Source organism: Dreissena polymorpha, chromosome 2 (assembly GCF_020536995.1).
Source record: "Dreissena polymorpha isolate Duluth1 chromosome 2, UMN_Dpol_1.0, whole genome shotgun sequence".
In the NCBI taxonomy this organism is placed as follows: domain Eukaryota; kingdom Metazoa; phylum Mollusca; class Bivalvia; order Myida; family Dreissenidae; genus Dreissena; species Dreissena polymorpha.
Window position 1 is genome coordinate 35374482 of NC_068356.1, and position 23454 is coordinate 35397935.

At 36.9% G+C, this 23454-nt stretch overlaps 1 protein-coding gene across 1 annotated transcript in view; it reads left to right on the plus strand.

Moving 5' to 3' along the window:
* Positions 1 to 20370, plus strand: part of LOC127866585 (chromosome transmission fidelity protein 18 homolog) — a 42468-nt gene extending 22098 nt beyond the window's left edge. Inside the window, exons 10-24 of the mRNA XM_052407218.1 lie at positions 1749 to 1876; positions 2719 to 2851; positions 3702 to 3795; positions 4327 to 4425; positions 6749 to 6876; positions 7480 to 7548; positions 8852 to 8963; positions 12228 to 12398; positions 13503 to 13652; positions 14313 to 14443; positions 14867 to 14951; positions 15682 to 15734; positions 17909 to 18044; positions 18660 to 18726; positions 19765 to 20370. Coding sequence (XP_052263178.1) covers positions 1749 to 1876; positions 2719 to 2851; positions 3702 to 3795; positions 4327 to 4425; positions 6749 to 6876; positions 7480 to 7548; positions 8852 to 8963; positions 12228 to 12398; positions 13503 to 13652; positions 14313 to 14443; positions 14867 to 14951; positions 15682 to 15734; positions 17909 to 18044; positions 18660 to 18726; positions 19765 to 19871 — 1663 coding nt within the window. The 3' untranslated portion in view covers positions 19872 to 20370. The remainder of the gene's footprint in view (positions 1 to 1748; positions 1877 to 2718; positions 2852 to 3701; positions 3796 to 4326; positions 4426 to 6748; positions 6877 to 7479; positions 7549 to 8851; positions 8964 to 12227; positions 12399 to 13502; positions 13653 to 14312; positions 14444 to 14866; positions 14952 to 15681; positions 15735 to 17908; positions 18045 to 18659; positions 18727 to 19764) is intronic.
* The last annotated feature ends 3084 nt before the right edge of the window (positions 20371 to 23454 follow it).

The window sequence follows — 23454 nt, forward strand, 5'->3', positions numbered from 1 at the left end:
TTCTACAAAATGTTCCAAATGACCGCCTTCTTAAACTTATCGAATAGCACTGTTAGTAAAGCACTGCAAAAGCATGTTGTAAAACAATATGTAAACCAAATTATGCATTGATTGCGGATTTTCTTGGTTACTGTTTTCATTTTCTGCAGTCAAACGATATGCATATTTTATTTCACGTCTAAAAGACATATCTCGATATGTTTTGGATACGGTATGGTTCGTCGATTTTAATTTATTTGTGTTGTTCTTAATGACATTTTTATAGAATGATGAATACACATGGGGTGTTAAGGATGGTCTGGTTTATAATATTTTGCATTGTACTCACCAGAAATTGCAACTAGAAAGACTGTAATAAAATAATAACTCATGGATCTGTTGGGGACAAACTCCAGGCTTAATTTTCAAATTTCAAATTTGGGACAATGGACATAGCAAGTCAGGCAATTTACGCGTGTTCAATTGGAAAAAAACTCCCTATTAGACGTTATTTCGTCATATCTTGAACTATACATCTGCTTAAATATGCTTTACATGTGCTTAAAGTCATTTAATTCCTTAATAAAAATGGCGAATGTTTGTGTTAATTAAATTCTTATAAGCAATTTTATCCTCAGTATTTACCAGAATTTGTTTTAAAAAAAGGAATATACGGGATTATCTGGTAATAAATTGCAACTGGAAAAAGTAATTATGCAGTTATTTAGTCTGGTTGATATGGATGTATTGGGGACTTGATTGAGTTGGTATTATGCGTAATTATGCCTGAAAGGGTTAAAACAATAAAGAAAGGTCGTTATGAATGACTTAATAGCTGGGGTTATTTTCAACTAGGCTTTTTTGGAGGAAACCCAAGGCATTGTCATAGCCATCTCGTCATGTTGTGTCTTTTTTTCGCCGTCCGGCGTCCGCCGTGCTAAAACCTTAACATTGGTTCTAAAATCAAAGTGCTCCATCTACAACTTTGAAACTTCATATGTAGATGCACCTTGATGAGTTCTACATGCCACACCCGTTTTTGGGTCACTAGATCAAAGGTCAAGGTCACTGTGACCTCTAAAAAAAAATATGACAAGCTTTCATTTATAAAAAACTGCTCCCGCAGCGGAGTGTTGGCACCCGTTATGCGGTGCTCTTGTCCTGTATAGGCCTAACGCACCAAATTACGTAAAAAATAAATGTAAAAAGGCATTAATATATGGAGGGGGCAGCCCTCCTAAACCCAACCCTAATAGCCCCATGGCATTTGAACAAAAATCCTGTGGAAAGCACTGAAATTTACTGTGACTATAAGACAAACAAATCTTTACCGGAAATGCATACTTTTAAGTTTGGTTTTAGTTTACTGTATAAAGCAACCCATGCGAAAGACAAAAAAATCTTACAAGACATGAGGTCAATAACTTTAAAAAAATTCCGGACCTCACCAGATTATACTGGACCTTGTTCTTCTTCAACAAACAATAGAAAATACCTTTTGCATAGTTTATTATTATTATTTTTATTATTATTTTACTGTATATTGGGTTATTTCTGTACTTCTTTGGCCTTGTGCAGGAATGGGTGTTGTTAAATCAAAATAGTAAACCCAATAAATCTTACATATATTATAGTATATGTTTACAGCAACAAATTATTAAGTGAGTTTACATACATCCAAAGATTTTGAAATAAGTGAACAATAACGCATGATTCAACTTCTTATTGGTTGCTCTTACTATAATGCAGCCTTCATGATATACATTCAGTGATGACCGTAGTGCCGAGGTGTTCAAGAACAAGATCGAGTCCTCCACACAGATGAAGGCGGTTCTGGGACCTGACCCTCGACCCAACTGCCTGGTTATTGACGAGATAGACGGGGCTCCAGAGGCTAGTCATCAATCATAAGCTTATAAAACTTGTGCATAAAGTCTTGTCTCAGATAAGCCTGTGCAATCAGGGAAGACACTTTCCACTGTTATGGAATTTTTCATGTAAAGGAAATCTCTTTGAATAAAAAAACAGTTAAGGTGAAAGTGTTGAAAGTGATGACACTTTACGCACATATATGGATCCCAGTTTTCCCAGCAAAATGCCCTATAATATAAAGACTTATATACATGAAATAATCCGATCCTGGTTTTAATGAATTTGAGAAATTTACTTTCCTTTTGTATATTTACTAAAGATGAGAAGTGAATTTAAAGCCCAAGGGTGGTTTAATTAAATATCACCCTGCAATATATCAGGGGGAGCAGTGGTCTAATGGTAGGACGCTGGCTTAGGGATCGAGAGGTCCCAGGTTCGAATCCCGCCCTGACCACTGGAATTTCCTTGAGCAAGAAATTTATCCCACATCTGCTCCTCTCCATAAAAGGGGAAATAAGCTAATGTGCCATGGCTGCATACTGCGCCAAGATGTTAACGGACGACTTAACTTATGATCCAGTGGGAGAAAATGTAAAGCGCCTTTGAAGGCACATCTCGAGTATGAAAAGAACGCTATATAAATGTGGTATAAAAAAAAATATAAAAAATTCAGCCTTCTGTGTGACTTACAGTTTAACAAAAATGTTTCATTTAAATCTTGTTTTTGTATTTCTATTTACCATAATTTTGATAAGTTTGCTCATAAATAGCATACTGAATTGTTGGAACAAACATTCTTTAGTTTTCAGTACAACAGTTTTTACACTATTCACTAAGTACTCTTAAAGCCTCCCCCATTTCAGGCAGCCATCAATGTACTGTTAAATGTGATCAGAAAAACAGATGCTCCAGAGGGCAAAGAAGTCAAGGAGGGGAAGAAAAAGAAGAAAGAGGAGGGGGGCATTCTCCGGAGACCAATTATCTGTATATGTAACGACCAGTAAGTTGGACTTTGTTAAGCCCGCTTTCGGAATACTCAAAATAGCAGTGTCAGTGGTTGCATGATGTGTGTGCAACCGAGCTTGTCTTGGTTATTTAAACTTTGTCCGCTATAATGCAATTTTCTAATAATTTACCTAATTTGGCCTCCATGAGGAGACGGCACGTCATGTGTAACATCCTACTCCTTGCCTCCAGGTCTTGCTAAAACGTCAAGATTGGCAATACAACTGCTTGTCCAGAATGTTAATTTGACATTCATCGTGCAATTTTAACATAACATTACACTAATGTCCTCCGTTAAACGACAATGAGTTACATGAAATCTTGGTCACATGCTGGAATGTAAAGGTCACACTTACTGATAAAATGTTAAATTTTGCCTTGAACCTTTCCTGCTAAGAAGCAAAGTGAAAATGGCTATGTGCAAATAGCATGAAACAAATCAACTATCATTTCTGTTTGTTTAAGTTACACTGAGCAATGAGACCTTGCTATAAAGTTTTGTTTTGTAAATCATAAGTAGATGTGAGGTAGTTTTGGCTGTCATTAAGCCCTGTTTTCCCAGAATGAGGCTGATATAAGTGGTGTTCTGAGAAAACTGGGCATAATTCATGTGCGTTAAGTGTCGTCCCAGATTAGCCTGTTCAGTCCGCACAGGCTAATCAGGGACAACACTTTCCGCTTGTATGACATTTTTTTGTTTAAATGAAGTCTCTTCTTAGAAAAAATCCAATTTAGGCGGAAAGTGTCCGCACAGGCTAATCAAGGACGACACTTTACGCACATGCATTAAGCCCAGTTTTCCCAGAATGAGTGAGGCTTATATTATGTTACTGCCATGTATTCAGGTACGTGCCAGCCCTGAGACTGCTACGGCAGAATGCTCTCATCATCAATTTTCCCCAGACAGACCCTACAAAACTGGCTGCCAGGTTACATGAGGTACTGTAGAAACATGTATTCTTTCATTCATGTAATAGCAGCGTTTTATTTGCCGAAGTTAATTATGACAAATTTTGTCTTTGATTTTTTATTTCATGGTTAGACTTCTGGTTCTGAGTTTAAATGAAACTTTCTAGGAAGATAATCTCCTGTGTATTATTAAAATGACAAATTTCTATTCCAAATACATCATTTTCTTTTCACAAAAGGGTTCAATTGAAGATAGGTAAATAGCAAGTAATTTTCATTGTTAAAAAACCCCATGAATGAAATTGCCATACAGTTTAACTGATAAAGTATAAGAAGAATCTACAAATATGGCATACAGTCAACACAGCCCAATGTAGCTTGGGGATCACGATATTCAGGAAATGTAAATTATCAGGCTAGTGGAAGTTTTGTCAGTTTCTGATAATGATTAAAAATGAAACAGGCTTCTGCATGAAGGCATTTGAAGTTTAGACTGCATCATTTATGCATGCTAACTATCACAGAAGATATACACATGAGCTGTGGTGTTAAATGTTGCAGGTCATACGTCTGGAGAACATCAGGTCAGACATGAACACCCTTCTGGCACTATGTGAGAAAACAGACAATGACATCAGGTCTTGCTTAAATACCCTGCAGGTAAGAATGATCCCAGCTTTTGAAAGCCTCTTGCGAGCTTTGTACAGTTCTCAGCAACAGGTAACAAATGAGATACGCTCTGGAAAAACGGAGCTTAATGCATGTGTGTCAAGTAAGGGTCATCCAGATTAGTTTTGGCTGTCTTATTTTGTGGTATTTTTTTGTTCACAGGAAGTCCCTGAGCGAAAATCCAGTTTATAAGAGAACTGCACATGCTTACCAGGGACAACACTTACACACATGCTTACCAGGGACAACACTTACACACATGCTAACCAGGGACAACACTTACACACATGCTTACCAGGGACAACACTTGCACACATGCTTACCAGGGACAACACTTACACACATGCTTACCAGGGACAACACTTACACACATGCTTACCAGGGACAACACTTACACACATGCTAACCAGGGACAACACTTACACACATGCTTACCAGGGACAACACTTACACACATGCTTACCAGGGACAACACTTACACACATGCTTACCAGGGACAACACATACACACATGCTTACCAGGGACAACACTTACACACATGCTTACCAGGGACAACACTTACACACATGCTTACCAGGGACAACACTTACACACATGCTTACCAGGGACAACACATACACACATGCTTACCAGGGACAACACTTACACACATGCTTACCAGGGACAACACTTACACACATGCTTACCAGGGACAACACTTACACACATGCTTACCAGGGACAACACTTACACACATGCTTACCAGGGACAACACTTACACACATGCTAACCAGGGACAACACTTACACACATGCTTACCAGGGACAACACTTACACACATGCTTACCAGGGACAACACTTACACACATGCTAACCAGGGACAACACTTACACACATGCTTACCAGGGACAACACTTACACACATGCTAACCAGGGACAACACTTACACACATGCTTACCAGGGACAACACTTACACACATGCTTACCAGGGACAACACTTACACACATGCTTACCAGGGACAACACATACACACATGCTTACCAGGGACAACACTTACACACATGCTTACCAGGGACAACACATACACACATGCTTACCAGGGACAATACTTACACACATGCTAACCAGGGACAACACTTACACACATGCTTACCAGGAACAACACTTACACACATGCTTACCAGGGACATCACTTACACACATGCTAACCAGGGACAACACTTACACACATGCTTACCAGGGACAACACTTACACACATGCTTACCAGGGACAACACTTACACACATGCTAACCAGGGACAACACTTACACACATGCTTACCAGGGACAACACTTACACACATGCTAACCAGGGACAACACTTACACACATGCTTACTAGGGACAACACTTACACACATGCTTACCAGGGACAACACTTACACACATGCTTACCAGGGACAACACATACACACATGCTTACCAGGGACAACACTTACACACATGCTTACCAGGGACATCACATACACACATGCTTACCAGGGACAACACTTACACACATGCTAACCAGGGACAACACTTACACACATGCTTACCAGGGACAACACTTACACACATGCTTACCAGGGACAACACTTACACACATGCTTTTAGCCTGGTGTTTCCAGAGTGTGGCTCAATTTTGACATTTTTCTTGCTTTTGGAATAAGACTTCTAGCTCTACTGAACAGTACTACAATGTTTTATATATCGATGTTGTTGTCACAACTGTAACATTCAAAGCCAAAGTTGTTCTTTTTGATGTTTGTTTTTATAAATTTAGTATTATTTTTAACTTGCAAAAAAGTTTCCATTACATACCTTAACTAGCTCAAGAGAAATTCTGTTTCATTTCAAAGTTATCATTTCCAAACACTACAATTTTCTCAAAAAAGCAAAAAAATATGCAAACCTATAGCATACAGTCCAGTTATATATTTCATGTATGTCTTAATTTGTTTTAATAAGTGCTGTACCTCAATAACATTTTATTGAAACACAACATAGGACATGGGATTTTAGAAAGGTGTTTAAACTGAACCCTTTCCCACTTAGAAGCAAAGTGAAAATGGCTGTGTGCAAACAGCATAAAACCAGAACAGCCTGCGAGTAACTCGCAGTCTGTTTAAGTTTTATGCTGTTTGCTGCTCATCAGTATCTAAGGTTTGGAGATGAAGCCTTAAAAACTTGAATCTAGTAAGAAAGGTCTTAAAAATAAATATAACTTTCCGAGGAACAAGATGTGTGAAAATATGTATCTAAGTGGTAAAGAGTTAAGGCATACTTATGGATCACTTGACATTTCCTTGTGTTAGTTCATCAAGGGTAGGAGTAAGGAGCTGAGCCTGCGGAACATCCAGTCTCTCACAGTGGGCCAGAAGGACTCCCACAAGAGCCTGTTTTCTGTATGGTATGATGTGCTCACTCTGCCAAAACCAAAAAGGTGAGATTTTTTGTAAAGATCTTCAAAATTTGTATTTATTGTATACTTCAGATGTATTATTTCAAATTGTTATGTTTTTTGCCAATGTAAAATAATATCCAGTTGTGATTCATGGAAGGGTTGAGAGAGTATTATGTAAGAATTGTGAATGAGCCACTTTATGAGAATACTGGGCTTCATGCATGTGCGTAAAGTCTTGTCCCAGAATCATTAGTGTGAGTAGTATACACAGGCTAACCTGGCACCACACTTTCAGCCTTGATTTTTATTTAGAAGAATTCCATAATAGTGGAAAGTGTCATCCCTGATTAGTCAGTGCAAACTGCAGTAGCTTATCTGGGACGACCCTTTACGCACATGTATAAAGCCCGGTTTCCACAGAGCGCTACTCCATCGTATATAATGTCCACAATATTTAAAAGGTGTTTCTCCATCATTTTCTTTCATCAAGTCCTGCTTTTCTGCCAAGTTAATTTACTTTGAAGATTTCCCTTCGTTGAAGTAAGCTGTTATGATTATTATATCATTGCTTCGATCACAGGAAAAAAAACTGGGCAAAAGTAAGGAAAATATTATTTTTACATCATTATGTATCCTTTATAGACAAAAATTTGTCAACGTACATGAGTCCAATACCAGAGACCTTGTGTTGAACACCTCCCAATCAGCCAGGTAATATATGAAGTTATACTATATGAGCCCCATTCTGGTCAAACTTGGCTTAATGCATGTACATAAAATGTAGTCCCAGATAAGCCTGTGCAGTCTACATAGACTAATCAGGGACCACACTTTCTGCTTTTATGTAATTCTTAATTTAAAGGGAGTCTTTGCTGAACGAAAGTCTATTCTCAGCTGATAAACATTTAACACACGTGTATTTAGCCAGTATATCCAGAACAGGGCTTATGTACTTTAGAAAAATGTCAATGTACTGAATGGTAATATGTTTGTTCAGGTTGTATGCTGTTTGCTGCTCGTCAATATCCAAGGGTTGGAAATTAAGCCTTTAAAACTTGTATCTAGTAAGATAGGTATTTAATTGAATTTAACTTTCAAAGGTACTACAAATGCATAAAAATACATATCCAAGTTGTTAATGGTTATTGCATGGCATGTTATGTCACTTCTATATTTATAGAACATTAGGATTATTTTTGTCAATGATGTTATCGAATGTTCGTGATATAGAGTTTATTTTTTGATTTCAGTTTAAGAAAGTATTCTCATTTCATGAGTGATCATTGAAAACATCAGTGGCAGAACAATGGTTAAAATATCTGTTCTAAATTGCTTCAAAAGAAATGATTATACAAACCTCAATAGAAAGCAACACATTATCTGATCATTTCATGCTCTTATAAGATGAATTGATAAAACGCCAAAGATTTGCTTGAGCGTTTTAAGATTTTGTGTATTGTGACGTCATAAACATGAACTCATATGATCACAACAATCTTGCACACTGCTTTAGTGAGAACAATTTGTTTGTTATTTAAAAGGCCAAACTTTAAACTTAAGTTTAAGTATAAATTAAACAACTATTAATAGTCGCACAAACATTTTGCTCTGAGTCAGAGTGAATCGATTAAATCTTATTGATTATGAATGAAATCAGTTGTCGTTAATTGGTATCTTAAAATCATTCACTTTCTTATCTAAATTAAATGAAATTATTGTGGACATAACACTTGGTTCATATGACATGACAGCCATCTAGGAAAACATGGCTTAATGTGTGTGCATTAAGTGTTGTCCCATATTAGCCTGCGCAGTCCACGCAGGCTAATCAGGGTCAACACTTTCCCATTAAACTATTTTCATTTAGAGGAGTCTTCCTTGTAACAAAAAATCCAATTAAGCAAAATGTGTCGTCCCTGATAAGTCTGCACGGGCTAATCTGGGACAACACTTTACGCACAAGCATACAGGTAGGCCAAGTTTTCCCAGAACATCACTCAAACCCCCATTTCAGGTTCAGCAACGTGTTGTCCCTTGTTCAGGGAGCTGGGGAGAACGAGAAAGTCACCCAGGGGCTCTTTGAGAACTACCTGGAGTGCAAATTCAAAGACCCCTACATGGATGGGGTATGTCATTGAACAGCTACGAACTAAGCGTATGACCTTCCCCAGCCTAATGGGACCTTTTCTCCTCTTATTTCCTCCTCTTTCTCGCCTTATTTTTTATGCCCCCTTTCGAAGAAAAGGGGGTATATAGTTTTCGCACTGTAAGTCTGTCTGTCACACTTTTCGTGTCCTCTTTCTATTTCAAATACTTTTCATCCGATCTTTATGAAACTTGGTCAGAAGTTGTATCTAGACAATATCTAGGTCAAGTTCTAATATGGGTGATGCCGGGTCAAAAACTAGGTCACGTGGTTACTTAGTGCATTTCAAAAATTTAGCATGGTGTCCGCTCTCTAATTGAAGTAGTTTTCATCTGATCTTTACCAAACTTGGTCAAAAGTTGTATCAAGACAATATCTAGGTCAAGTTCGAATATAGGTCATGCCGGGTCAAAAACTAAGTCACGGGGTCACTTAGTGCATTTCAAGGATTTAGCATGGTGTCCACTCTCTAGTTAGCTCTACCGAAGGCAAGAAGAGCTTATGTCATGGCGTGGTTTCCGTCGTCCGTCCGTCCGTCTGTGCGTGCGTTGGACTTTTTCAAGTCCACAGTTTTCATCCGATTCTTTTCAAACTTGCTAGTGTCTTTATATTAACGAGTACTTTAACCATATTTAAAATGGGTTACATCAGAGTAAAAAGTCCAGAATTATCTCCCCTTGAATTTGAGAAAATTGTGAAATAACGCTTGTTTACGCAATAAAGTCCACAGTTTTCATCCAATTATTTCCCAACTTGCACAGTGTTTTTATCTGAATGAGGAGTCAGACCCTATTGAAAATGAGCAATATCGGAGTTTTAAGTCCAGAATTATCTCCCCTTGAATTTGAGAAAAAATGAAAATTCAGTTTTTTTATGTGATAAAGTCCATAATTTTCATCCAATTCTTGGAAAACTTGCACAGTGTCTTTGTATCAATGAGGACTCAAACCCTTTTTTAAAAAGAGCTATATCGAAGCAATAATTCCAGAATGACTTTCCCCATGAATATGAGATAATTTTGAAATCCCGCTTGTTTACGCAATTAATTCCACAGTTTTCATCCAATTACAGAGCTCCAGATAAGGGACCTATTTTCGTAATTACGAATTAATTTCAAGTCCGTGATGTATTTATTTTAAAATCTTGTTGTACCATTAAGAATTACAAAATCAAGTTATGAATATTATTTTTTACATCTTTTCGTTTCGATTTTTATTTAGTTCTTTTCGCGTATTAAAGATCTTTTCGGTGCTTATATAGAATGGTTATCGGGTTTGTTTAGCAAAGCGCATTTTTTCCAATAAAAGCTGCGTGTACAGTCTATGATACTCTATCTGTCAAAAAACAATGGCGGCGCCCAGAGAGCGTCCTAAAAAACTGCAAAGCCTGCAAAAACACGCTTTTAACATATTGTACGCAAAGTGAGCAGAAGTTGAATGTTAAGAAAGACATTATAGAAAATATCTTATATGATGTTGTATGTTCAGTTGCCGACACAGTCGGACAAGCTAAAAAAAACGCGACACGACGGGTCCAAACTTAAACACACAAAACACTTGAACGAGTGGAAGGGACATTTCCTGTGGCTAATCGTTGAAAAGATTGAAGGGGAGACCCGTTTTAATTGTGAAATATGTAAAAAAAATAATCGAAGTCATGCAATCTAAGCACAGTTTGGGCATATGAAGGTATTTGAAAAATAAAATTGTATAATACTGAATAGACACTGTTGAACTCGTTTAAATAAAGTTGCTTGTATGTTTATTTTGATTTTTTGCATGAAAAAAAAACATTATTTTTTATTTTTAGGTCATTTAGAAAAGTTAGGAATTATTTTCCAAAAATTAGTAGTAACGTTAAGAATAAAATTTCAGAGTTAAGAATTCTTTTTAAAAATCTGGTAGTAACGTTAAGAATTTCACAAAACCTTATCTGGAGCTCTGCAATTATTTCCAAATCTGCACAGTATCTTTATATCAATGAGGACATGAACCCTATTGAATTTGAGCAGTATCAGAGAAATAAGTACACAATAATCTCCTCTTGAATTTGAGAAAATTCTCCTTGTTTGCGCGATTAAGTACACAGTTTCCATCTTATTCTTTCCAGATTTTTCATATTGCCCTGGGGAATAAGAGTTCATTGTGTTGCCCATATGATGCCAGTACATTAACTGCAATGTTTCACTTGACATATGCATTTTAATGTATCTGCAGCAGATAACGTTTTGAAAATGTGCCTAGAGGAAAAAGTAATTGAAGTGAGTAACTTCTCCTTTTCTCACCATGTTCTTTACTCTTATCGCAGCAATACTTTCCATTTTGATTTCATTTAGAATAGTAATTTGCAAACTTTATATGAGTCGGTCCAGAATTGGTTCACTCTCTTTTCTGATGCATGTCATAAAAATTAGAAATATATATATATGGTTTAAGTATACTATGCCATGATATGGCCAATCTTTGACTCAAAACAATCATATGCTTATACTAAGCAACACAAACAGTGATCAAGCACTGAAATCAGATCATTTTAATTAATATGGCATAAATCATCGTAATTGAACTGATATTTTGAAATGATGAAAATGACATAAACAATAATTGTTAAAACTGTTTCCCAATGTTGTTCTAGCCAGAAGAGCGATACAGGCCCTCATGGGCCTCTTGTTGAAGTAGTTTTCATTCGATCTTCACCAAATTTGGTCAGAAGTTGTATCTAGACAATATCTAGGTCAGGTTCGAATAATGGGTCATGCCGGGTCAAAAACTAGGTCACGGGCTCACTAAGTGCCTTTCAATAACTTCTATCAAAGCGTTAATTGGGGACATATGTCATCCTATGGAGACAGCTCTTGTTTTGTATTTCCCTGAACAGACTTTATACTGTTTTTATTACAAATAGAAGCATTATAAAAGTCTCTTTATATTCAATCTATAAAATGTATTGTATATACACTAAAGATAATGCAGAACACATTAGATTTATATTAAATACCCCAGTACGAAAAAGTTTGTTCCGAGGACTGCTTGTATGAATTGCTGTACAAATTGAGCCTTGTTCTGTGAAAACTGAGCTCAGTTCATGTGCGTAGTCTGCACTGGCTAATCAGGGACGACACTTTAATGCAAAAAAATACATAAAAGCGGACAGTGTCTTCCCTGGGAAGACTTTTAATGCACATGCATTAAGCTCAGTTTTGCTTGGACAAGACTCAAAAGATTCCCCATCTCCATATGTTTAGGTATCCATGGCAACAGACTGGCTGTGTTTCAACGACCAGCTGACGGAGTACATACAGCACCAGCAGGACTACAGTCTGATGCCGTACTTGTTCTACCTCTCCGTTGGCTTCCATTTCCTGTTTGCGTCCAACACACCGCCCAAGATACAGTATCCACATGCCATGGCGGATGTGAGTGAAAAATGACCACATTTACCTGTGATTATTGAACGAATGAAAATCTGGGCTCATTGCTTATTGATATCAGTCTTAAAAAACAAAATTAATGCAGAGCAACAGCTAAGATTTTTTTGTCAATTAGTTTTCACCACAAGCTTTGTGTAACAATGAGTTTTTGTCCTAAAAACTACTTGTCAAAGGCTTTTTTACAATTTGATAAAAACTTACATATATTTCGGGATCAGATGAGCACTTAATTGTGGGCATTGATAATTCTCAGTAATTCTCATTCTGTCACTATAAGTTCACAGTGTCATCAGTTGTTTGTAAATATAAGTAATCATAGTATATTAACAAATGGATGATGATTAGTCATTTTGTTTCAACCAGTTTCAACACTCCTGCTTTTCAGTGTCAGAGCACACTCACATTGCCAAACCCTCTCCATCAACGACAAACCAGTGGAAATCGCAATGTTATAAGTTTTTCAGATAGGGAACTACTGCGGTGTTTTGATCCGAATATTCCAGAATCTGTCACCACCTGCACTATTAAGTCTGATAGTATGCTCTTCACAACATTTTTGTCTTTTACGGTTCGGGTCGAATTGTAAAATATTGAGCGTCAACACTGTTAATGAAAGTTTCCTTACCTGTCCACTTTCAACAGCAGACATTTTCCTGAACTGTTTACGACGGAAGTAACTTTATATCAACACAGACCCGAACCGGTGTCTATATAAACTTACTCCGTACAACTAAAACGACGATTTTCTCCGTGCAAATAAAACGACAAAGAATCGTATGCAATTCGTTTTTCCATTTACATACTCGTTTTCTGTGCGATTGATGTTTCATTACAATTCGTTTTCTGTCAAATACAAATCGTAAAACAATAGAATTAACCTTATCTGTTGCCCTGTTAATGATACATGTTCATTACTTTTGTTGTAAGGATGTCTTTTGATTCCTTTTATGCTTTGATATCTTTAGTATGTTATTGTTGTAAAGTGAGTAAACAGTACATACATCTATCCTTGTGTTTGATTAAGCTTAAGTACCTGAGTATTTGTTTCGTTCAAATTCTGTAAAACTTTATTAATGTATCTTATTGCAGTGCCATCAGCGACTGAAGAAAAGCGAGAATCTTGTAACGGCAATGCTTGCTGACATCTCACCTGCTGTACGAAAGTACCTGAACCTGGCCGTTGTCATAGGCGATATTCTGCCACCCCTTATGGATATCATTCAGCCGACATTTAGACCCGTAAGAGGATTGGTCCATTAAATGCTGACTTATCCTATCAGCATATGTGCTAAAAAGACTTATAAATCCTTCTTGCCCTCAAACCAAAAAGTTTAAAACTTGATACTGTAGCTTGTATTTGAAGGACCGTTTCCTTTTTGTGCTCCTAGACTCAAACAAACTTTTAACACTATATTTTCTATTTGCCTTTAATATCCATCAAGAAATATTTTACCTCAGAGTTTCTCTCTTTAATTTAGTTTTGTTTGTAAAAAATATTGTGATGGCCTTGGTTAAAAAAAATATATAAGGAAGTATTCAACATTTCATTAAAAAACCAGATATGTGTGTGTAGAAAGTGTTGTCCTTGAGATGGGCCTTCATAAATATAATCCATGCTCTTCGTAAAGTGTCCTCCTTGATTAGCCTGTGCAGATTCCACAGGCTTATCAGGAATGCCACTGGCTAATCAGGGACCACACTTTCCACCTAGACTGGAATTTTGTTAAGAAGAGACTTACTTGAAACAAAAAAATTCATAAAAGTGAAAGGAGTCGTCCCTGATAAGTGTTTGCAATCTGGGACGATACTTTAAGCACATGCGTTAAGTCTTCTTTATCAAAACACTGCTCATTTATGAACGAAATGAGCTCTCAAATTGCTCTTTTGTCACATGATCAGGTAAACACCCAGCTGTACAGTTCGAAGGAGAAGGAAGACTTGAGACACCTGGTGAGCACCATGATCTCCTACAACCTCACCTACATTCAGGAGAAGTCCCTGGAAGGACAGTACAACTATATTCTAGAGCCGTGAGTGACAATTAGTGCTACAGTACAACTACTTTTTAGAGCTGTGAGTCACACTTAGTGCTACAGCACAACTACATTCTAGAGCCGTGAGTCATACTTAGTGCTACAGTACAACTACATTATAGAGCCATGAGTCACAAGTGTTAACAAAAGACTTGCTAATTGGCATGTGATAAACAGGGCCAACCTCCTGTAAGTGACTCCAAAGTAACAACCCTCTCCCCACCACGATTTAACATAACTGCAATATTTCCCAGACAAGTATTACAACCAAATCGGAAAATTACCAAGGCAATACAAAAAATAATATTTCAAAACCAGAAATTGGCATAATCAAGTGCAGACGACAAAAAGTGACGATTATTTTTTTTTCATGACAAAAATAAATGGTCTCATAGTATTTAATTAATATTTCATGTTCAGGCATGTTGAGGAGGCTGTAAGGTTCCCGGGTATGCCCCAACATAAGCAGCTGACCTACTCCTCCAAACAGCTCGTGGCCAGAGAGGTGAGTAGATGGGCGTCACTTATAAGGCTTGTGTGAAGTGGAAATATTGATTCATTGAGTCGACATCTGTGTTTTTTAGACCATTTTGTTATTTGCTAGAACAAACAAACATGCTAAACAATTGGAAATATGAAATGTTTGAAGCCCATTTATTGAACACACGTGTATTAAGCCCTGATTTCCCAGAGCACGGCTCATATAACAATAAGGGCTTGTTTTACTAAATGAGTTGCATTCTGAGAAAACTGGGCATAATGCATGTGGGTAAAGTGTCATCCAAGATAAGCCTGTGCAGTTCTCACAGGTTAATCAGGGACGACACTTTCCTCCTAAGTTTCAGAAGAAAAATCTCATAAAAGGGGAAATAGACACTTTACTCACATGCATTATGCCCAGTTTTCTCAGAACACGCAACAAATAACTTATTCAAACTTTAGTTTTACTGTATATCTTCTGTTGATGCATTTTGAAGATCATTTGAGCCATGTGCTGGGGCTTAATACATGTGCATAAAGTTTCATCCCAGATAAGCCTGCGCAGTGTGCACATGCTGATCTGGGATGAAACTTTCTGTCTACTCTTGATTTTCTTAAAGAAAAGACCTTCTTTCAGCTTAAGATTTCATAAAATACGAAAGAGTCATCCCTTATCAGCCTGTGAAGTCTGCAGACTTTTTATGCACATGTATTAAGCCCAGTTCTCTCAGAATGAAGCTTGTTTATCATTTCAGATAGAGCTGGAGAAGATGAGGAGAAGTGAGATTGCCAGGGCACCAAAACCAGAGTGAGTCCAAATCGTCTTGTTTCATTCATTGTCATCCTGGGTCCATGTTCATAAAGCTACATATGAACAACTTAAGTCAATTCCTTGAACTCATACAGGTTCCAAAAGTGTCAGGTTCATGTTGAGGTAAAAAAAAAAAAAAATCAAATATAAAATATTGCTTAAATTATTACCATTATTTCTCTTTGTATGCAGAGAAAACAGGATTTTTCTTCGTTATAAAATTGTGTAATTAAAACCTTTTCAGTTAAGATTTCTTTAGAGAGTTTTGTGAAAACCATTCCAGAGCAAGAAAAAAAGTTGTAAACAAAAATAATTCAATGAAAATTGTATGTGAGGGAATGCTCCTGTGTGGGACAATATGCATTTTGTGTCTGGCTCATAATTTTTGTATGAAGAGAACTTAAATAAATCGGAAGTCGAATCGAACTGGCACAAATGATTTCAAGACGATATTTCGAATGAAAAACCATATAACTATATATAAGTTTAAGGTCACAGTGGTCATTTAAATGTGTGCATATTCACGGGGATGTGAATCTTCACAGATGCAGTCCACTCAGGAATCATTCCTGAGATTTGGGTACATTTGTGAAAAATGTTGGGTTTAATAGGGGTACAACTATTTCGGCGGAATATTTCATAAGCGGCAGGGAAATCTTATTTTTATTGTTACACTGGCAGCATTATTCGCATATTGCACTAGTGGAATTTGTAGTTTCATAGTCTTCCAATCAAAAACCTTCTTTAAAATATGGCTGTTTATTTCATATCTGATTTTAAAATCACATCATTCTGCAGAAAATGGAGATTGACAAATAATTGAAAACAAAAGTTAAATTAGAATAGCTGAAAACAACTTTGGATATAAGTCTATACATGTTCCCAAGTGAAGAAGAAAAATGGACTCTCCTGATAAGGAAAGAACTACCGGTCACAAGGTTAAGTGTCATAAGGCAACTTGAACTGTGTACAAATGCTGACTATATTGCAAAAGTATGGACATGAAGCAAAAATGAAAGACTGCTGACAACATCAGGGATCGAGAAACAGAGTGACAAAAATTACAGAATTCACCCCAAATGAATACTGATACATGTGAATCCTTAGTTAAGGTTATTACAGATAAACAATTTTGTTAAGTTAAACCTTAGGTGTTAATTTGTTTGTCTGTTTTAACTGGTTTGTCTTTCTGTTATCCACAACTTGTCCAAATGTTACTCCTCTCCAATTACTCAACACCCCCCTGTCCTAATATGGGTGTAGCGAAAGTTGATGCTATTGTTAGGTCCATAATGTTATTGTGCTAGATGGGATTTTTAAGTAAAATGTCACAACACTCAATGTCTTGTCCAATTTTATTTTAATATAAATCCTCATCCTACGGACACATTCCTAGTTAATGTTCCTCCTTTTTTCTGTAATATTTATTTCATATAGATCACAAGATTGATGTATTATGTTGTTTGCCAATTATCTATTGCGTTTAATCAAACTATTGCAATTATAACTAACAAACATGATGCAAAGGCTACTAGAATTGTTTGTGTATGGTGTGAAGTAAGATGACCTCAACCTGCATGTACCTAGTATGTTTTAGGGGAAAAAAATGGTTTCCTTTAACCCTTTGCATGCTGGGAAATTTGTCGTCTGCTAAAATGTTGTCTGCTGAATTTCTAAAATTAGCATTTTCTTCGATATATTTTCAAGGAATACTATCAAAATAGCAAACAGTTTGGATCCTGATGAGATTCCACGTTTTGTTGTGTCTCATCTGGATCCAAACTGTTTGCAAAGGCCTTTTAAATTCGGTTCCAGCACTGAAAGGGTTAACAAGATTTGCCATAACCATATCCTATTTATAATATGTGCCTTGCTCTGGGGAAAACTGGACTCAATGCATGTGTGTAAAGTATTGTCCCAGATTAACCAGTGCAGTCTGCTTAGCCTTATCAGTGACTGAACTTTTAAAGTATTTTTTGTTTAACGGAAGTGTCTTTTTAACAAAAAATCCAGTTTAGGCTGCAAGTATTGTCACAGTTTAGACTGTGCATATTGCCCTGGCCTATCTGGGATTACACCTTGCGCATATGCATTAAGCCCCGTTTTCCAAGTACGAGGCTCATATGATGTCATCTCTTCAACCTAAGTCTCATATTTTGTGACTCACTCAGACCGAAAGAAACCACAAAGAACACGCCAGGCAAGCCAGGAGTGCACGCGGCCTCAACAGAAGGGGAGAAAACTCCCGTGGTGCCCAGTCACCTTCAGAGGCTGACAGCTAAACCCCTCGGGAAGCAGGAGGAAGTGGTATGGGAGGCTTATTTCCAACCTTAAGATACTGATTAGCAGCAAACAGCATAAAACCTGAACAGACTGCGAGTTACTCGCAGTTATTCGCTTTGCTTCCGAGCGGGAAAGGGAGGGTTAAGATTAGACCTGTGTGTGTGTGTTCAAGATTTGTGTTCTTGTTTGAAACCAAGATTGTGATTGGCACATGCTGCTGTGTACCTGGTCTTTAGTGGAACATATTTAATAAAGTTTTAAACTGTTAATTTTTGCCTAATTGCATTGAAAGCCAATCACTTTCAAGCTTATTTCTCAGGTAGAATCATCACTTGGCGTCTTTGAAGAGATCTAAAGGGATAAACATGGAATAATACAATGGATTGATCATAAATGTTCATAACTTAGAGTTAAAACGAGTATTAAATATTGTACATTTGCTCACAGCAACACTATATTACTTTAGTCCATTAATATACATGGCAAAAAGACGTCTTCCATAGTTATTGATATATTCCACGAATTACACCTGTTCAACTTCAGTTAAATACATATTATACATGAACTATGAAACTCAAATATTGCATGAAAATAATTTATTACTACTTGTTAATCAATAGTAATTTGACTGTTTTTCAGCCAGTGAAGGATTTCTTTGGGCGAGTGTTGAAGTGCACGACACCTGAGGCCAAGGCTGCTGTGTCAGGTAGGGGCGTTAAGATCTGATTCAAAATTAATTGGGCTTTATGTTTCTGTTCTGTAACACCTAGTGAATTTTGGTCATTGCAACTTTTTTAGGACCATTTAAAACTAGGGATATGTTATTGCATGTACATTATCATTATAGTGATTGTCTATTTTGAACATTGAACCACTTAATTGTTAAAGTAACATGTCAACAAGCTGACTAATAATTGATTCTGTGATTTGTCTGTGTTAATGTCTAATGCCTAAGAGATTCATAAGATAAAGCATTCATATTGATTGTATGCGTTTTAACGCCTTTTTCATCTACTGTTTGGCTTGCAGTCCTGTCTGTGTGTTTCATACTAGATTTACCCAACAGGACACGTTTCTAACATAATTAATAATTTTTCCTACAAACCTTTGATACGTGCATGGAAGGTTTCATTGAAAGCTATCAACACACCCATATCACCGGACTTCATTTTGACCTTGACAATGACTTTTAGACTTATACTTATTTAAAACGTAAAAATACATGTATTTGGGTAACCAAAAAAAGACAAGTTTTGTCAAGTATGGATGCCACTTGCTCCAAAGATGTGATGAATACATGCTCTAATTAATTAAAACTCAACACAAAAACATCATATGACCTTATTTTGACACCACATTTACCTACATTCGAACCTATACGTCGAAATTTTGGTAAAGCTTAAATGACAGTTTAACATAGTTCTACTTAATAAAAAGCTATGATAGTTCCATTCAACCAACCACGTCATCTAAACTCATTTTGAACTTAGACTTACTCAAATTCCCAAATGAGTCAATACTCACAAGGCTTCAGAGTTCCACAATGGACATCTGAATTTTGAAAGCAGACGATATTCAATATTAGTATTTGAGTGAGTGCCCATCTGATAATATGCTTATATTTGGTAAGAAAGTAATAAATGACCTTCAGCTTCCAGGGTTATTCTTCAATCACACAGAATATCAACCGAAAAATCACATACTTATACTGTTGGATTTGAAGTTTTTGTTTATTTTGTTTCAGATGAACCCAAGAAGACCAACGTGCTAGCCACCGATATTTGGTTCCACTTCCAGGGAGGCTACTCCAACGCCGTTCGGAGAAACGTGCGCGTGAAAGAGTTCTTCTGATATCGATTATTTTCCTTAGGTTTCTCATGCTGAACGTTTATATTTATTAGTCCCCTATCGGTTGTACCGGAGGGGACTTATGGTTTGCGCTCTGTGTGTCCGTCCGTCAGTCAGTCAGTCACACTTTTCTGGATCCTGCAATAACTTTAAAAGTTCTTAATATTTTTTCATGAAACTTTTAACATGGATAGATGGCAATAAGGACATTATGCACGTCTTTTCATTTTGTTCCTACGTCAAAAATTCTGGTTGCTATGGCAACAAATAAAAAATATTTTTTTTTATATATTTCTGACAATGGTGGAGCCGGTAGGGGGCTTATATTGCTTGACAATAGTCTTGTTATTAATATTTTCAAATCTGTTGTCTATACATGTATGATTTTTGATACGACATAAAGAAATCTATAAAACCTCTGGATATTGCTGGACCTTATAACCTGTGTTTCATGTCTCTATGTCAAGGCTTTTACCATTCCGAAGAATAGAGAAAAATCACCCACGTTCTTGTGAAGTATTTTATTCGTTAAACGACTTCAAGGGACAAACATTGATTGTCGCATGTGTTATTGTTCTGAATCTGAAGCAACGGCGACTTCTTTGATATTGGAAATCAACTATGAAACAGCTCGGATAATTGCTAATTGGTTATGTGTACGGAACACAGTTGCTTGAAAAATTTACATGTATTCGTATCATGACGTGCATTATTCACGCGAGTCCACTTGAGGACTAATATTTCCCAAATATGGCACGCGAGCCAATATTATAGTTGCCCAACGATTGAAATCGTGAACTTATCGCGATTTTATCAGCTCGTATCGGGTATTATCAGATCTTTGAGTCAATCGTGGAAAAAAATTTAACATTGAAAAATTATGCGATAAACACGATCAACAGCAATCAATTCAAGGTAATCGTATCAAGTTGTATTGTATCTTAACAAAGCGTGACGAGTCTTATCTACTCGCACTTCCACATCGTTGTGATTGCAGTCGATCTTCTGCTAGAAAAAAAAACGTCACGTCTTGTTGCAATCTGTCGCGATGTTTAAAAAGGATGAAATTGACAGTCTGCGGGCAGTATCTATATGTATGCGATTCAGGTCCAGTCGGTGCTTCATCGTAAATTCAATCTATTATATCGTGAAACGCATCGTAACCATAGTCGTTCGTATCGTAACAGAGCACATTGATTCTCGATAAACGTAGGATAACGTAAAACCTCGAACATGAACGTACTCATTCGGGGAACACCATGTGTCGAATAAAGACCCATTCTTAGAATAATTCGACACTCACCATAGGACCTTATGGAATGGTATCTGAACTAGACATCAGATCGTGGTACCTGTTATCGTGACAATATTGCACGAGCACAAAGAAACGTATCATATATGCGGACACGCAGCACATCGTATCTTAAACTTGAATCTTTGAGAAATACCACGATCAGTAACGTGTCGCCATTTACGATGCTCGTATCGGAATGCAAGACAGGGAGAACATAACATTAAGCGTGAAGCTTAAATGTTTTATACGTCGTCTGTCAATTTGTAAATTTAATATAGTAATTAGGAGCGGTTAGACTTTGGATGGAGCTGCGAAGATAACGTCGTTAAATGCCTTTCGCGCCATGATCTTAAACGTGCTTTAGTGTTTGCAATGACATCTGCGCCAATAAAGAATGCATTATTCATCATAATATCGCGCTTTGAATGGGATTTTATTGCACTAAAACTTGAGAGTTGCAAGCGGTGTTAATCCGAGGAAATTGCCCCTAATCGGTTACGACAATATTTTAACCGGATGGCAATTGTGTTTGTAAATCGACCGAATGGAGCGATAGTATGGGATATTTTAGGAGGAAAGTGTCACATAACACACCATTGGCTTTTGACACTTCATAATAACTTCATTGTACGATAATTCTCTGAAAACAACGCGCGAATGGCACCCCGACGAATGAGTAATGGGCCTGTCTGGATGTAAGGGCACATTATACACTTTCCGTTCAGTCGCGCCCAAAAATGGGTGTTCGCGCGCGGCTTTTTTTGTATAAAGCGAGGAAATGACCCCAACGACGATTTGAGCGCGGTATGAGAAATTTGTGAAATATCTGCTTGTAACGATTAATCACAAATTTAGTTATGATCGTCGATGTAATTTGTATTGGTCCCTAGGGACGGAATTCCTCGCCCAAATTCGTTCATTTAGCCGCCCTAATGGATTTTGTGTCGTTTATTTCATATTATAGGACGGTAATCAAAATAGATGAAATGATGTGGATTTATGGTTGTATCGTTGGATTGACCCATTCATTAAATATCAGTTATGTATAAATGTGTATTTTATTACAAAATCGACAATCGCCAATCACAAACTTGCTGCGTATCGCTGCAGCACTTAGAGCGCAGCAATCATCATGACGTAAATACTTAATATTAATCAGATACTATAGTTTAATCAGATTGCGAACGACACAAAATTCTTTATCTAAAATTAAATACGGAGTTCCAAAACCTTTGTCTCTCATAATGCGATTTTCATTAAACATATGTCGCTGTGTACATGTATACAGGAATATTCATGATTTTAGATACTGTTTTGTTGTCGAGTGATCGTTGTCGACAATAAATAGCAGGCTAAAAAGAAAAAAAAACATTAAAAGAAGAAGCTTTCAAACCGCTCTTTGTAAACTGGGTAAAATTATTGTGTCTCTAATCGCGTAAATCTTCTGTCATAACGCTGCAATTCCTCATGAAAATCTGACACTACTCAATGCCATTGTCTGTTAAATTGCTTCCGTGATAAGGTAAAAGAGATATCTTCGGAATTTAAGTCAATTAAAGTCTCCTCTGGGATTCTTCACGGGGCTTTCGAGAGGGTATTAATAACGCCGCTTTATACATTTGCAATAATTCTGATGAGCTATTAGATTATATGGAACCGACATGCTTCAAACAATTATTGGAGAGACGGAATTTAATTATTACCTGATAATATCAAAATTAAAAGTGTAAACATTGCGACTATCTTTCTATTATTTTCTAATCTCTAAACCCATTAAATCTCCGCATCGTTTAATTGATTTCAATGCTATTACTCCCATATGAATTGTAGACCTTATAGTTTTTTAATCCCATTTCCTTCCGTCATGTTCTGACAAAGCACTCCAATTAATTGACGTCCTTATGAGCGTATTGTCAGGTGCTAACTACGGTGGAGATGAAATGTCATTGGCGCTGCCACATCCGCTAGTATGATCCCTGGGTAGACGTCGTTTGTTGAAGACATACTTTTTGTGCATGTTGCAGTTTCATTAGCATCGGTAACAATAGCAATTATCGACGGGTTTTTTTCAGGTTAAATTCTGTAAACATGTAATGCTCCGTATACTTATATATGGTAAACATGTGCCTTTTTATAAATCGGCGTCGTATCAAACATTCCGTGTTACAAAGTGAAGCACCGGTCCATTTAAATATCTTACCGACAAAAACATTCAGGACTTTATGTTTAACCCATTTATGCCTAGCGACTAGAAAAAAAGGCATTGGCAAACAGCGTAGACCCAGATGAAAC